At 42.1% G+C, this 17,084-nt stretch overlaps 1 protein-coding gene across 1 annotated transcript in view; it reads right to left on the minus strand.

Moving 5' to 3' along the window:
• Positions 1–17,084, minus strand: part of ireb2 (iron-responsive element binding protein 2) — a 27,730-nt gene continuing 10,646 nt past the window's right edge. The window contains exons 4-23 of the mRNA XM_049573558.1: positions 16,609–16,774; positions 16,265–16,402; positions 15,930–16,160; positions 15,696–15,765; positions 14,769–14,952; positions 14,512–14,651; positions 14,090–14,261; positions 13,883–13,983; positions 13,540–13,656; positions 13,203–13,362; positions 12,199–12,334; positions 9,368–9,452; positions 9,129–9,285; positions 8,604–8,728; positions 8,419–8,523; positions 8,155–8,297; positions 7,561–7,708; positions 7,201–7,323; positions 6,801–6,986; positions 1–4,723 (exon numbers count right to left, since the gene is read on the minus strand). Of these exons, the coding sequence (XP_049429515.1) occupies positions 4,613–4,723; positions 6,801–6,986; positions 7,201–7,323; positions 7,561–7,708; positions 8,155–8,297; positions 8,419–8,523; positions 8,604–8,728; positions 9,129–9,285; positions 9,368–9,452; positions 12,199–12,334; positions 13,203–13,362; positions 13,540–13,656; positions 13,883–13,983; positions 14,090–14,261; positions 14,512–14,651; positions 14,769–14,952; positions 15,696–15,765; positions 15,930–16,160; positions 16,265–16,402; positions 16,609–16,774 (2,798 nt within the window). The 3' untranslated portion in view covers positions 1–4,612. The remainder of the gene's footprint in view (positions 4,724–6,800; positions 6,987–7,200; positions 7,324–7,560; positions 7,709–8,154; positions 8,298–8,418; positions 8,524–8,603; positions 8,729–9,128; positions 9,286–9,367; positions 9,453–12,198; positions 12,335–13,202; positions 13,363–13,539; positions 13,657–13,882; positions 13,984–14,089; positions 14,262–14,511; positions 14,652–14,768; positions 14,953–15,695; positions 15,766–15,929; positions 16,161–16,264; positions 16,403–16,608; positions 16,775–17,084) is intronic.

Consider the following 17,084-nt stretch of genomic DNA (forward strand, 5'->3'; position numbering starts at 1 on the left):
CAACCTTTACCATTTATTAAAAACTATGTACAATATGATTCAGAGTTACAGACATCCAGACACCTTTTCACATGTGCAGCAGTGCACTTGTTTTGCATACTTTGCTTCCCTAAACTGTGACAATGGGAAGCAAACTGCTACACATGATGACACTACAGCCAAAGCCTCCACACTGTGCTGCATCCACATATCACTATCTAATCAAAACAACCCCAAACTAGGAAGGCAAACTGTGAAGACGGACTGGCCGAGGAGCTAAGAACCTTCATGTCCTGTGATGAGAAGCAGTGCAGGAACTATGAGAGACTCATAACAGCTTGCTACTTGTTTTGGCAGTTGACAAAACACCGTCATTGTTCACTGGTAAAATGACAAAAACAAATACACAGTTTCAGGCAGTTAATGGTTTCAACATATCACAGAATAGTGTAGGTAATCAATAAATAACTTCTCTTAAACACAGCCAGCTTTCTATCATGCTCTCTAAAAAAATATAAATGCATAAAGGCTCCAATCCACATTCTAGATAATGTGACATGATACACTGAAGGGACGATTTAAGGAAGTTCCATTATCCACCAAAATCACTGAGTTAAAATGGTTTGAACATGCACATACAGAGCCAACACAAAAACAATGATGTCACACTGAACTTTTAAAATCCAGTACCTCCATACATGTAATATATGATGGGTTATAAACTAAACAATACTTGTATATAGGCTGGGCTGGCATCCATTCACCATTCAGCTGCTAACTGATAACTAGTAATCATCAGTCATTTCTCACTGGATATGATTTGATAATCTCCTCATGCAAAGAGTTTTCGTAATATTTAATAAGTGATGTGGGGACAGTGAACTGATGGCATGAGAGGCACCAAAGATATGAAGGGCTGTGCTCACACTTGTCTTTTGTTGTGCAGCTTCTATCTACACGTCTCGTCAAATCACAACAGGGAGCAGAAACCTGATCCAGCTGTTGAAGTGAGACCATGTAAAGAACTAGTCTGCCATTTTGGGAAGTATTTGTTGGCCTTATTTTACAAAACCCAAAACCTACATTACCCACAATGCAATTCACAAGCCTGTGGGTCAGACAGTGATTTGGGAGTTGTGCTAGCAGCAGCTAATGTAGCCAAGGCTGCTAGCTTTAAGCAGAGATTAGGAGTGAGTTACAAAGGTCTGGTGAGCTGGTGAGTTTTTAAATTTTACAAACTTTTAGTCTTCAGCCCCAAGTGACATTGACTTAAAGGGAAACGTAAGTATTTTTCAACCTGGACCTATTTTATCTCATGTTTTTGTGTCGACGAGACTAATAAAGACAACTGCAGCTGGCAGCGGCGAAACAGGCTGCAATGTAACCACTAAGAACATTCAACACCATCAATATGCGTCCACTAGAAGTGCTTGTTTTACTGCTGACAGATTTAGATTGTTATTATAAGTGTTTGACAACCTTATGGAAAGAATCCTACAGAGACAGACTTTTTTGTTTAACCAGAAACAGCCCTGACATTGCTATCGACCAATTCACCAGACTCCATTTAAATAAGCAATAATTTCAACATCACAAAACACACTTGATTCAAAGTCGACAGAAACAAAATAAAACTCAAAAAAACCCATCATGGACCAACAATCCCTTAATTCACCCAGTTAGATGTGAAAATGCGCTGGTTATACAAACCCTAAAATGACTGTTTTTTTTTAAATGGAGTCAGGTGGGTTTAGCGATGGTAATTTCAAGGCCGTTTCTAGTTACACAAAACGGATGTTACTCTTTAACAAAAAAGTCTGTCCAGGGTTCACACGGTCATTGAAAACCTGGAGAAGTCGTGGAATTTCAGTGTCATTTTCCAGGCCTGGAAAAGTCATGGAGTTTGTATAAATCATTGGAAGTTTTGGAAAACTCCTGGAATTTCATTGTTTGTAATGAAATTAACTGTTGCAGTACCAGTACCATTACCAGGTAATGTAACATAATAGTAATTTTATTTTGTTTTAATTACCTGTGGATGACAACATTATGGGTGGGATTACTACAGAGATAAAAAGGGTTCCCACACATTCTCATGGACAAGATTTCAAAATTTTCCCATGACTTTTCAAGAACCATCATAAAATTTTCATTTCAGAAAAGCTTGCACGTCACTCTGTCTGTTGCACTTGCCGGCTTGGTTATGGTACTTTTCTACACACACATATGCAAGAGAGTCTCGCTTCCCGTCGCAAATGCCGCCACACCACATCACATAAACACGCAACGTCTAAAAAGGGAAGGCTTGACAGGTATAAGTCATGGAAAACAGGAACTGTGCAACTTTTCCCATTTGTATCGAGCATCAAAAAAATTGTTTGAGCTAATTTGACTCACTTGACGTTGCACATTGTTCAACAGGACTATTATGCATTGCAGTGTCGATGCTGAAATGATATATTAAGCAGCCCTAAGTTGACGCATATTAGTGCTATGTTATCTCCGTGGGTAATTTACAGGAAATAAATTCACTATTATGTTACATTACATGGACTTTTCCAGAACTCTATACAAACTCCATGACTTTTCCAGGCCTGGACAAAGAGATTGTGAAATTCCATTGCTTCTCCTGGTTTTCCATGACCCGGGAAACCCTGGACAGACCTTTTTGTTCAGCCAGAAACCGTTCTCCAAAATCCATATCACCGAACATACAAGACTTCATTTAAATAAACAGTCATTTTAGGATGTGTATAACCAGCAAATTTTCACATCTAACTGGGTGAATTAAAGGTTTACTTAAACCAAACCAGAGCTGGTGATTGTTGGAACAGCCTAAAGACAAACCAAGATGCTTTTTGTGAGTTTTATTTTGTCTCTGTCGAATTCGAATAAAGTGTGTTTTGGGATGTTAAAATCTGTTTAAATTTAATGTTTAAATGGAGTTTGGTCAGTTGGTTGATAGCAATTTCAGGGCTGTTTCTGACCAAACAAAAAAGGTCTATCTCTGTAGGATCCTTTCCAAAACGTTAAACACTTCTAACAATCTGAGCCTGTCAGTGGCAAAAACCAGCAATTTTAGTGGTCGTAAATTGCGCTTCTATAGCGCCTTTCTAGTCTTCCGACCACTCAAAGTGCTTTTTACGCTATAAGTCACCTTCACCCATTCACACGCTGGTGGCCGAAGCTACTCTACAAGATGCCACCTGCTACTCAGCTTTAACACACACACTGATGGAACAGCTATTGGAAGCAATTTAGGGTTAGTATCTTGCTCAAGGATACTACAACATGTGGACTCGAGGGGCGGAGTGAACCACCAATCTTTGGATTAGTAGACACACTCTACCTCCTAAACCACAGCCACGTCTGTTTTGCTGCTACCCTCTGCAGTGCTCTCACTCAGTACTGGACCAACTTCAAAAACTGTCGTCTTCGTTAGTCACTAGACACAAAAACATAGGAAAACAGAGTCCAGGTTGATATAATGCTAATAATGGTAGTCGGTGTCAGACAAGAGAGAGATTTAACCGGACCCGTTCACTGGAGATAAAGAAAAAGTTATTTGGGTGATAAAGCCGTGTGATTACACAATATCTGTTTTTCAAAATACCTAAAATTGAAAATAAATAACTACATGCAAATGACAAGTGTAACCACAGCCGGCAACACCAGCGCCACTACCTTTCACCTCAGCACCAGTTCGGTTGACTAGACTTATAATGTTGAACTTTGATATAATATTGTTAAACTTTGGATACAAAATGTATTTTAAATACTTGACTTAAATACTTAATCAAACCGTTTGAGGCGTCTGCAGCCTTGTAAATTAATATTAATGAATTCTTCAGGCTGAAAAACTTTTATAAATGACCTTTAATGTGATGTGGAGGACTGTCAGTTGCAGGCGGAGCCGTCTTTATGTAGCTTAGTGACACAAGCAAACAGCAACAAGAGGGTTTCACATCTTCCACATAACATAAATTGAGTGTACCAGGAGGCGACTGCAAAACGGACTTTGATTAAAGAAATATTAAGGGAACTTTGATTTACATATGATTGTTTGGCCCCACTAAGAAATATGGGCAACTGACATCAATTCTGCAAAATTAGACTTTGCATGGATGTTGGTAGAAATACATGAACCACACCCTAAGAAACAACGTGCCGTAGTACCTAGCACCATGTTAGCCTCTCTGGGCAGGATTGTTTTATTTTGTTAAATGACAACAGAAGCAGACAGGATCCATTTCTTCTTGGTTTAACTCCGTGATGAAAGAAATGTCCCCTCTGTACGCTGCAAGTTCGTTCTCAAACACGATACAACACAAAAAACAATGTTCAAAGGTCGTCTAGGGTACAATCTCCTTATTGAGTGAATGTCACCACGTCCTTCTGCGTTTTGCTTTTGACTGCCTCTGTTGCGACTGCAGACACAGTCACGTGTAGTGATAGAAGAAGCAGCTCACGTCTGACGGCTGACATCTTGTGGCTCCAAAAGTCTGGAGACGTTCATCCAGCTCAAACAGACAAATCGTCAAGCTGGTTTTCGTCCATGCTGAAGACTAATTGGTGAATTGATGGTGACTGCTGGGCACATTCAGAAGGCTTAGGACCAGGCTGCGGGGTGGTTTCAGAGAAGAGTCCGAGCAACGTATCTAAGGAGACCTCCGTGTTGGAAAAAGATAATGTCCGTCTCAGTGTCAAACAGTGCAGTGACGAAGAAGGACTTCCCTTGGCTTGTCTGAAAGAAACACAAGAACAACTCCTTCACTACATGATTCATCAAAGTGCCTTTATTAACACACAGCTGCTCTGGATCAAAGATATTTTTAGCAGCTAAAGAGCAAGATACTTTTCTCAGGAATTGCTGAAGATGAAAATGGAACTAAACAAAGAGTGAATATTAGACACTTGTTCTTCAGGTTGCCAGAAACACGACTTCAATGATAATAATGTTGCTTTGTGTGTGGTGAGTGTGTATGTAAACAATAATTTGCTAATGTACTCTTAACAGCTTTAAACTGGTAATAATCTGTCAAAGCTGCAATTTTTTTCTGCTGCTTAGTGGCAAAAAAAAAGAAAAAAAAAGAACAGGGTGTCGACAGGTATCACACACTTAAAATAAATGCTTTTTAAATTTTAACCAAATTTAAGACAAATCATCTTGCATTTTAATTCAAGCATTGCAGGTAAGTACAAAGGTGAGAAGTATATATGTGAGTTATAGTGAGTTAGGTTAATTTACATTTTGCCAAGTGCAGGTATAAATAAAAAAAAGATTCAGAGTATTAGGTTCAGTGGTAGATTTAAAGATTTCTAACATCAGAAATGTGGATGTTGATGTTGAAGAGCTTGACAAAAAGAGATTAAAATATGGATAAATCAGATAAAATGTTTGCAACAATTAAGACCTCACACTTTCAAATTTAAGACTATTTAATGACTTTTAAGGCCTTATATCTAAGACTTTTTAAGGACCTGCAAACACACTGATTTTCCAGTGTAGCTTTAATTTTGTTAAATAATCTCTGTAAATTGTTATGGAATTTAAAAAAAAAATTGTCAGGTTACACATGTCGGTTTGCTACTCTACAATTTAGTAATAGTACCAGCACTCTGCTAATCTAATAAGGTGTTGCTACACTGGTTAGCTAGCCGCCGCTGCTCTGTATTGCGCACCACCCAGGTCAAGTGGGAGCTAGCTAGTGTCGCTGCTCATTCAGCAATGAAAGCTGGTAACAGCAATCCCAAGCCATGGTGGCCTTGCTGTAAAAACACTGTGGCCACCCTCTGATCTCCCACCAGGTTGCCCCAGTGAGTAAACTGCTTCATTTGGAGCTGCAAAATCCCTTTAGCTTTGTTAACTATGTAGCACCATTAGCTGCGTCAGCATGGCTAGTATAGCTAAAGAGGTTTTGCCGCTCAAAATCAAGCCACTTACTAACTGGGGTGACCTAGGGGAGACTGGAAGGTGGCCACCATGTTTCAGTCAAGACGCCATCCCACCACCATGAGCCTGGACAGTGTGTTACCAGTGGCAATCGCTAAATGAACTGCACGACTAGCTAGCTCCTGCCCTGCCAGTGCACAGTACAGAGTGGCCAAGGATTGCTAATCAGTAGGGGTGTAACGATCCATCGATCTGGATCGACATATCGATTAAATGATCAACAATCCAATGTCATCGATGCAAAGTGAAAACATCGATCTATGTCGTCATCTTTATGATACGCTTTTATTTTGAAAATCCACGCCAACATCAAACAGCGACAGACAGACGGCGAGCAGCTTCTGTAACCGACAGTGTTAAATGTTTCTGCATGTTAACTCAGCTAGACGGCTGTCTATCACGAAAGTCAACAGAATAAAAAACAAAGGCAAGACATTTTCTCACAACATTTCACCACGTCCAAGCGGATAGTGCTTTGAATTGTGTTGCTAAAGCTCACTGAGACAATGAAGTGACAGACCAAAAAGAAAGGCCTCCACTACTTCACGTCACTGCACGTGTTCTTCTTATAAAATGAGCCTGTTAGTTACTGGTTAATGAGTGTTGAGCTATCGAAAGCAAAATGAACTTCAACTGACATCCCTATTCTGAAAATTGTCAAGAGCTGTGCGAATAATTTACAACTTCTGCCACCTCAACAAAAAAAAAATCAATTCAATTAAATTCATTTCACCAGAATGTTTCACTCAGTGTCGACGGTGCTTTCCAGGGAGTCTTGCCTACAGACATTAACAAATAAACAAAACAACAAGCCAAGTTTCTGTGTGCGACAGTGACCACAGCTCAGGGCTGACCGCCTGCTGCCTACCTTGACAGTGAGCTGCTGCCTCGGACTCAGGCTGTCCGGCCTGATGATGGTGAACCTCTCCTTCCCGCTGAGCTCCAGCGAGTCTGCGTTCTCGCCAGGCAGGAACTGGAGCGGCATGATGCCCATTCCCACCAACTGGTTCTTGTGCAGCTTCTCAAAGCTCTCGGCGATGACGGCACGTACCCCCTGTCGACGGCAAAGAAGCAGGTGAGCAGCGAAAGCAAACTTGGGAAAGGTTACCAGCAAATTAATTAATCTTTCATTGCAAGAAGGTTTTAAATGATTTGGTTTAATAAGTCAAGCTCTTGGAAAGTCGGGTGAAGTGAAAACAAAGTGTAACTTGTTGCCTATCATGTCGTCCGGTCAGTGAAAAGTGTCGTGTGAGTGTACAGCAGTTTACCATCAGGTATGGTCCTTTGGCTACCCAGTCCCTGGAGTTTCCAGAGCCGTAGTCTTTGCCTGCCAGGATGATGAGGGGGATGCCATCTCTCTGATAGCGCTCAGCTGCCTCGAAGACATCCAGCTGATCAAAGACAAACAGGAAGAGGACACATTAGGACACATTATTAGGAGAAGGTCAGAAATTGCAAAAAACAGTAATTGACAATGTTAGACACACACAATGCTACAACAAACATCACAAGTCTGACCGTTGTAACAGCCAGCTTTTGCAGGATTACTGTTTCTATTACCCAATATGTAAACAAGTACACAAATGAATCCACCTCTGGGTTACTAATCTTAAAAAGTTCACACTCACCGTCTGGCCTGAAGGAATGTGCAAAGTCTTAGGGCCTGGTTTGCCAATGAATCTATTCTGGAGCTTGATGCTGGCAAACGTGCCTCTGGTCATCACTGCGTCGTTCCCTCTGCGAGCACCGTACGAGTTAAACTCCCGCGGCGTCAGGCTGAGGGGAAATATTCAAAGTGAGATGTTATTAAATTTGCATTTGTGCAGCCATAAACAAAAACAGTGTAAAGTAACAACACCTCCTTTGTCTACCTGTATATGCATCCATCATTCACATTATATCTTTAAATACTAATTTGTTAATAAAAGCTGCAATGCATTTTCATAATCTGGTTTTACAAACTTAATTTAATTCAGTTTTTGTTCTATTTTTGCCACAGAAAACTGGGCTTCTAAATCTAATATTTCTTGGATAGGCATCATCTTTTCCAACACTTGCTTGAAGACGTTTCACCTCTCATACAAAAGGCTTCTTCAGTTCTGAACTGAAGAAGCCTTTTGTATGAGAGGTGAAACATCTTTTAGAGACTCAAGCAAGTCCAGTTGCCTACGATATAGCACTTAGGATTATCTGTTCATCCTGGTGTCTGATAGTAAACTGACCGTTTGCTCAGCAGGTACTTGGCAGCGGCGCTGACCCTGGCGATGCTGCCCGCTGGTGAGATGTGGTCCGTGGTCACTTTGTTCCCGAGGAACAGTAAGACATGAGCATTCTCTATCGACTGAGGAGGCTGCACCTCTTTACTCTGAGACAAAAGACAAGCAGAGGACACTTATTGTCTAGACTGCTGTTGTTTTTATCCCTTCCATGTGTCAAATCCAAAGACATGGCAAAATAACGACTACCACAAAGGCGGAGAGACTCACCAACTTGCTGAAGAAAGATGGTGAACGGATATATGTGGACTTGTGATCCCAGGGGAAAACCACAGAATCTGGACTGTCAATGTTGTTCCAAAGTGCGTTCCCTTTCTGAAGAGAGTATATCATCATTAATTCATGTGATTTGGGAGAAACTGACATTAGACATGAAAGAGAGATTGTGCCCTGACCTCCATCCTTCCCCTGAGATCCCTAAAAATGGAGGAGATGACTGTGTCCTCTTCAGTCTGTTGGACCTCCTCCCTGGACGGCCAGATATCACAGAGGAACACCTCCTTCCCCTCTGAAGTCACACCTGCATCAACAACAGGATGCTCAGTGTTTGCACCACGAAAACAATAAACACATCTGCTCAGTTTGATAAATAGTCTCAGGTTTTGTTCTTTAGGAAGCAGAACTTAGAAGTGTTTAATATACAAGTGTAATATCAAAGAAAACTCCTCAGCTTGAGCCTTAAATTTTGTTTAATGTCTGTTAAATTCACTCCCATCGCTACCAGATAACACAGTGCTTTAGAGCCTGAACTATCCACACTGCTCCTTTGTCATCTCTTCCATGGCAGCAGCATGTCTGCACAAGATGCTGAGTCACTAAATGTTCGCTCACTGTAATCAACCAAATTCCTAAAATCCTGTAATGAACCTCAGGTTTTAGTACCGCGGCTTTAGAGAGCTCCTGACGTGTGTCTTTCTTACCCAGAGGCTCTTTCTCAAAGTCGATTCCCACAGTGCCTGCAAGAGCATAAGCCACCACCAGGGGAGGGGAGGCCAGGTAGTTGGCACGTACGCAGTCACAAAGGCGGCCTTCAAAATGCCTGTTTCCAGATAACACACCGCAGGCCACCAGGTCCCCCTAAAACACAAGTAACCATCAAGATTTAGTCACTGAGAGATGCACGCAGAAATTATGAAGATTAGCATTACGAAGGTCTTACCTGTTTGATTGCATCCACGACAGTTTCAGGTAACGGAGCTGTGTTCCCTACACAGGTGGCACAGCCATAACCAATCACCTCAAACCTGTGACATCCAGAAAAACACACTGTTGTTGTGTGAAGGAATTAAAATATTTGGACGAACCCCAACCCACTTTTACACAAACTATGATTATGACAAGGGATGATTAACAAGTTCGAACACATTTTACCTTTTCAGACCACACTGCTGTTATAGCTTAGTAATTTAAGGGTTTATTAAGTAAAGATTTCCACATCACCAACTCAATCTCTCTACGTAAGAACTACCTGTTTTAAGTTTGATGTCAACTAAATATTTCCACACGGTAACTGTCACATGTAAATGTTGAGTAGCCTACAGAACCAAATAACAAAACTTTAACGGAACGGTAAATGGACTGCACTTGTATAGCACTTTTACACTATGTCACATTCACCCATTCACACACTGGTGGCCGAGGCTACCATTCATGGTGTCACCTGCTACTCAGTAACCACTCACACACTCTCACACACTGATGGAGCAGCCATCAGGAGCAATATGGGGTTCAGTATCTTGCCCTAGGGGATCGGGGATCCAACCACTGTCTTACAATTAGTGGACAACCCGCTCTACCTCTGAGCCACAGTCACCCCTAGCTTGTTAATATATGACCCATTTATCCTCCTGAGACCCTGCGTCCTCATATGAGGACATCACATTTTGGGTTTACTTGACTTTATTCTTTATTCTACTTAAAGGCATAGTGCACCCAGAAATGAAAATTCAGCCATTATCTACTCACCCATATGCCGATGGAGGCTCAGGTGAAGTTTAGAGTCCTCACATCCCTTGCGAAGATTGGCGGGGGGAGCGGCTAGCACACCTAATGGCAAACGGCGCCCCAGACTAACGTCCAAGAACACAAAATTGAATCCACAAAGTATCTCCATACTGCTCATCCATAGTGATCCAAGTGTGCTGAAGCCCCGACATAAAAAGTTGTTTCGAAAAACGTCATTTGACCTCTGTTTTTAGCCTCACTGTAGCCTGTAGCTCTGACTGCTTCTCTGTGCGCCACACTCACGTGTGCGCGCTCAGGGTGATCGGTGATGCACGGTCTCTGAAGAGCAGCAGTCTCGTCAGTACTGATGTCCAGATTCTCAAGTGCAGGCATCGCCAATTCTCAGTCTGAGCAGCAAAGACTTTCCTCATCCGTTGGCACTGCTTAGCATTTGAAACAGCTACACCACCAGGTTTCCAGTGCTGGACTCTGGTATTCTGCGGCTGGCTGAGGATTAGGCTCATGAGCTGCGGCGGCTGCTTCGTCCAGTAGAGTTCAGTCCGTATACTCGGGCTCAAACAAATACGGCTCAACAAAGAAATGCTGTTCCTCCTCAGTTTCAAAGTCTTCAGACATGTTGGGTTGTCCTTTGCTAAAAGACCGTGGTGCAAATTATCTTTTAGCTCTGTGGTCACTGCTGTCTCCCCCTGCAGTGCACGTGTCACGTAATGTAAACATGGGTAAGCAAAGCTCATGCTTTCGCTGGTCTACGCAAGCGCGTACACATGAATGCGGAGCACAGAGAAGCAGTCAGAGCTAGAGTGAGGCTAAAAGCAGAGCTCATATGACATTTTTCGAAACAACTTTTTATGCCGCGGCTGCAGCACACTTGGATCACTATGGATGAGCAGTATGGAGATACTGATAATTTTGTGTTCATGGACGTTAGTCTGGGGAGCAGTCTGCCATTAGGTGTGCTAGCCGCTCCCCCCGTCGATCTCCGCAAGGGATGTGAGGACTCTAAAACTTCACCAGGGCCTCCATTGACATATGGGTGAGCAGATAATGGCTGAATTTTCATTTTTGGGTGCACTATCCCTTGAACTCAAACCTGTTGAAACTTGTTTTTTTTTTATGATTAATGATGTTTGTAGTTTGATATGGCAACAAATTTGACCAATTTGAGCAACAGCAACAAGATAAGGCAATGTTAATTAGGAAGTACTTGTTTGAGGACACTGGGACTTAATTATTGTTGACAATGTTTAGTTGCTTATCCTCACTGGTTCCTACTGATCCCAAATAGCCAGGAGAAATTAAAAATGCATACCAAACAAAAGTTCAGGTCTCAGGAAGTTAAACTGAAGAGTAATAATCATCTAGACTGGGAGGTTTTAAAAAAACATTTCACAAAAATAACACAACATTCATCAAAACACAAAATATTACAGTAATAACATGAGCCTAAATGACAAAGCACCAGCTTGGTCGTGCAATCAGATATTTCCTTCTCATTCAAATCAGTATGAAGTTAATATGTTGTGACTTTGCAAGGTCACAGCTTGTGATGCTACACTGACTCCCCGTTTACATAGATGATTGCTTTTTGATTGGACAGTGCTACAAATGTTCCCCAACAGCCAATTTACACGCTCACATAAGTCTTTCCTGGCTTTTCAGTGAATAACTAGTTTGAAAGTGGCAAGTGTTAAAGACCTTTGGACTGTATCACATGACACAGAGAGGTTATATGGCCTGCATTCACTGATAAATGTGGTGGACAAAATAATAGAAAACTTTCACAGTGAAAAAGCACCACAAACCACATCCTCTAACTCTTTTACTCTGAGCAATGTTTGACCTTAATTTCTGTAAAGTGCATGTTGCTCTTAACTCCACAGAGTGTGCGGGTTCACCCCAGGTCGTTGACATGGTGTTCAAAGGGCATTTGTGTGTGTGTGTGTGTGTGTGTGTGTGTGTGTGTGTGTGTGTGTGTGTGTGTGTGTGAGTGATAGAAAGAGAGAGAGACTGTGTGCACATACTTACCCCAGCTGGCTAAAGTAAGGCAGGACTCCACTGGTATTGAGGTAGTGAGTGACCATGCCACTTCCAGGAGCCAGGCTGGTCCGTATATAAGGCTTGACAACAAGCCCCGCCTCCACGGCCTTTTTGGCCAACAGACCTGTCAATCACAAACAGCTGTGTTACCCAAATGTGCCTGTAGTAAGCAGCCACACAGAGAAGTAGATAGAAGTTAAGTATCACAAAGCAGCATAAGGCCCTGGTCAGACAGAGCAGGTTTTAGCAACCTGGGCTGGTTTTTGTAATTTCCAGGAACACCCTGACCACCTCGAGCTGAAAAACTATAACTCAGTGCGGAAAAGGACCTGACTTCATTGGCGTTTTTCCCACTGTCCAATTAGATGAATTGAGAGGGGGGCATCTGTGGTGGTGATGACAACAAGTCGGAGCGTACAGTGTTCAGCTAATGTTTCATCATCGCCATTTACCAACCATATGGCCTGTCGAATGACACCTGATAGAACTGTCCTGACTCATCCTAGAATAACCCTTGTATTGACCATGATCCAGGCGAACCTCCTGGACCAGCTGGTGGCACTCCCTGTAACCTTGGCCTGTCCAAATTTTTTTTTTTTGCCAATTTTAAGATACAGATCTGTCAGTTTACCTCACAGCAAAATAGTGGTTGAGCTAAGGATAGGTGATTTTGTGTTTGCCTAGCAACAATTTAAAGAAAGATGCAGCAACCTTCCAAACTCTGTCTGATTGTGGCATAACACTTTAAATGAGTAACAGAAAAGATTGCAGCTTTAATTAGATTTATGGTTAAAGGATGTAGTAAAATAAAGCAGAATTTTACAATCCACCATTTAAAATGTGAAAAGAAAACAATATAAAAAGATTAGTTGACAATATGCTCCAAAAAATGCCAGTCAGAGGTTTGTCTATCCCACATGTTCAGTAGACTTTAACACACAGGAACATTTTCAGAGTGAATCTGATCCTGATCTTGTGGCTCAGTCCTTTACCTGCAGTCAGCATGACAGACGGGTTGCAGTTGTTGGTGCAGCTGATGACAGCAGCGATGACCACCGAGCCGTGGGCCAGCTGATACTCCTGACCACAGTGCAGGAAAGGAATCCGCGTGTCCTGCTTCTCCTTTGAGATATGGAAGCCTTTGAAGCCCACCTGCAGGTAAACCAAATAACAAAATCACTGACATGTTAGATAACACTCAGCTATCGGGTGACAAAAACATGTACAACCATGCATCCTCAGCATCTCCATGAACGATGTCAGCAGTGTCTGAGGACTTAAGTACCACGACTATGAACGTTTTATTGTGTTTCTTTTTTTGTAGATTACCTTCTCATTAAGACAGCTCTGGAAGTCTTCTTTCATGCTGCTGACAGCCACTCTGTCCTGAGGCCTCTTCGGTCCGCTCACATAGGGCACTATGGAACTCAGGTTGATCTCGATCACCTGCAGAGATGAAGAATGGTTTTAATTTCATTTTTATTATGAAAATCACTTCCTGTTCTGTTGCACCCTTGGCTCATTTTTGGAAAATATGGCTACAAGGAAGCACTTCTAAGTGACATTACACAAAAGATGGGAATTAAATGAAATTATTTAATGTAATCATAAATATATCTATCTATGATATCTGCTTATCCTGTGACAATTCACTACAAGCTTTGACACATACCTCAGAGTACTGGGGATCTTCAGAGGCGTCTTCATAGCTTCTGAAAAGTTTTACAGCCTTCATGTAAGCCTCCAGCAATTCAAGTTTTTCCTGGGTAAAATCTGCATGGAAAATTATGACATGTTAGTTACCAATCTAAAAAATGCTATGACAGAATCTGTTGTTGTACATAACTCTTAATAAATAGTATAGCTTGTGCCGACTCACTTGTCTTTTTAAAGTGCTTAAGTGTGACTTGGTCGACGGGGAAGAAGCTGACAGTGGCGTTGTACTCTGGGCTCATGTTGGCGATGGTGGTTCGGTCAGGAGCTGACAGCTGCGATACACCAGGTCCAAAAAACTCTACAAACTTTCCAGCGATGCCAGCTTGCCGCAAGTGCTGGAAAATAAATGCAAAAGATACATTAGTACAAACTTGCATTGTACATTGATTTCTGTGCTGCATTTATTGATTCCTTCATTTCAGTTTCGATTCCTGCAGTGATAAACTTGTGCTTGTCAAGCTTCTTTTTAATGATTCCGATTGGGAAATCACGGTTTCATTTCCTCACTGTAGTGACTAAGAATTTGTATATACCATAGTCTATTTTGTGTGTATGAATGAAATCTTTAGAGCAGAGAGTTGTTACCTTTGTGATGCCGAGGACGATGTCTATGGAGGTTGTCAGAGGGTTGATGGAGCCCACCAGTTTACAGCCCACCACCTGAGGAAGAGTCAGAGACACCGGCTGGCCCAGCATCACAGCTTCTGTCTCGATTCCCCCAACACCTGTCGGAGTAAAGTGCGGACAAACACAACATTTAATCAACTTGCCTGGTTGACAAAGTTGCCAACAAACATGTCAAAAACAAGTAAGAACTCTAAAGTTTAAAAAAAATGTTTTACCCCAGCCCAGGATGCCCAGGCCATTGATCATGGTGGTGTGTGAGTCGGTTCCCACCACACTGTCAGGGTAGATGAAGTCGTCGGTGACCTGAATCACCCTGGACAGATACTCTAGATTCACCTGGTGGACTGTACCAACGTCCGGAGGAACCACGTTCACATTCTTAAATGCTTTTGAACACCACTGTTTAGTTGACAGACAGGAAAAGAGCAACAGTAAGAAAAACATTTAACTTTCTGTCTCAGTCAAGGGACAGTCATTGTTTTATTTTCTGTTCTCTAAGGGCCCTGACACACCAGCCGACTGTTGGCCGTCAGTGAGCATCTGTCGCACTAGTTTTTGCAGTGTGTCCTGCACCACTGGCTAATCATCTTTTGTCGGCTGTTTTTTGGCCGATTCAGCATGTTGAATCGGCGGTGGAGATGTCAGAGATGGTGAATGAGATACGAAAGGATTCAAGTCAAGAGGGCTTGAGATTGAAGCAAACTTGTTGTATTAAGTAAGATTATTTTTTAGCCGGCAGACGCAACACATACGTGCAAGTTGGCCCTGTGGTCTCTGTGGTGTGTTCAGTGCAACTTCGGCGTCGTGTGGCAATGCAACAGTCTACCTTCGTCACCACTAGTTCTTTGGTGTTGGTTTGGTGTGTCTTAGCCTCTAAGTGCACAGATACCAATTTTTCATTTCCATTTTTCATTGAAAGATACAGAACAATTCCATGATGAGGACTGCACAGAGTACTCCTTCAAATTCCACTCAGTCTTTTTCCAAACAAAATGAATTAGTGAATTTCAGAGGTGGTAGTTGGCCTTCTCAACCAGAGTGTAAACATCTTTTCCAAAATGTCAAAATATTCCTATTAGATATGTGTCTCCCTTGGATTGTCTGATATAAAATCATAAAAATAGATTTGCTTTTTGCTGTACCTTAAAGAACTGGAGCCTCTCTTTGTTTCTGATCAGTTCCATTTCCTGATTCTTCAGAGCTGTTTCAGGTCTGCAGAAAAGAGAACAATTCACCAATGAACATGCTAAAGAGGAAGTCTGGGCCAATCTGACAATATGTTGTCAGTTAGACCTGTTTAAAAGGACTAAAACAAAGCAGTGACGTGTTCTTGGTCTGAATGTAGAAATATTTTCACTGCTGTGTGTCAGACTCACTCTGACACTGGCTGCAGGTGGAAAGGGCAGAGGAGAGGCGTATTCTCAATCTGCTGGACAGATGCTGCAGGTCGACCTGGGGAGGCTGGAGGGTCACTGCAGGCAGCTTTACTACACGAGCCCCGCTGGCCCCCACAGTGAGAGCCTCGCCTGGAGGGTGCGGAACGGGAAGGACCCTGGCTCTGGTTTGGGCCATCCCCTCCACCTGGGTTTGGAGCATTCTGTATGGCACTGTGGGTAAAAAAAATAAATGTGATAATTAAGGAAACAAAGAAAACTAGCTAACTCTCAGTGATTCAGCTGAAATAAGCTAAAACATATGAATGCAAACTCACCATTTGCTATAATCAATCTGTAATGAGTGATCTACAATGAGGTCTGTGGGGCATTTGGGGTTGACCAGGCTGGGATCCACGCCATGTTTGGCCACAGCGTCCCTCATGGCTGCCAGGTCCACCATGGCAGGAATACCACTGTCAAAGAAAACCAGGGGAAGAAAAATAATCAAACCTAACAGTCCCTCGTGGATTTATGGAAATATTCTACTTTTATAACTGAATATATTATAATTAGAATCATTTGTTCATGTCAAAGAAAGCAAAGAAAGATCATGATGACACAGGAGTCAGACGTCTCCTGGTGGATCAGCTGTTTTTACCAAAATCCTTGTGAAACTCACGTAAAGTCCTGGAGAAGGACTCGCGCTGGAGAGAACGGCACCTCGGCTTTATTCTGCTGCTGCTGCCAATCTTGAATGTTCTGGACGTCTTCTTGTTTTGTGTAAAAGCCATCGCAGTTACGGATTGCTGCCTCCAGTAAGACACGGATGGATAGAGGCAGCTTGTCTACACAGAGCAAACAAAGAAAAATGGCATTTAATTTCCCACAGCAAACAATATGTAATTAAATCTAATTGTTCATTAAGCATTCACTGTCCTTATTAGGTAACTGTCAATTGGACGTGCACTGAGGACTTGTGAGGGCCATGAAGTGACAAACCAATGCAGGCTCTCTGAGGTTAATCCAACAATTACCTTCATCTACAGGAATATTCACAGGTGTTCTTTAGGACTGCTGTTTACATACAACAATCAGCTAAAACATTAAAACCACTGGCTGGTGAAGTGAATAACATCACTGTAACATCATTTTGTT

The sequence above is a fragment of the Epinephelus fuscoguttatus genome, linkage group LG4 (genome assembly GCF_011397635.1).
Source record: "Epinephelus fuscoguttatus linkage group LG4, E.fuscoguttatus.final_Chr_v1".
Taxonomy (NCBI): Eukaryota; Metazoa; Chordata; class Actinopteri; order Perciformes; family Serranidae; genus Epinephelus; species Epinephelus fuscoguttatus.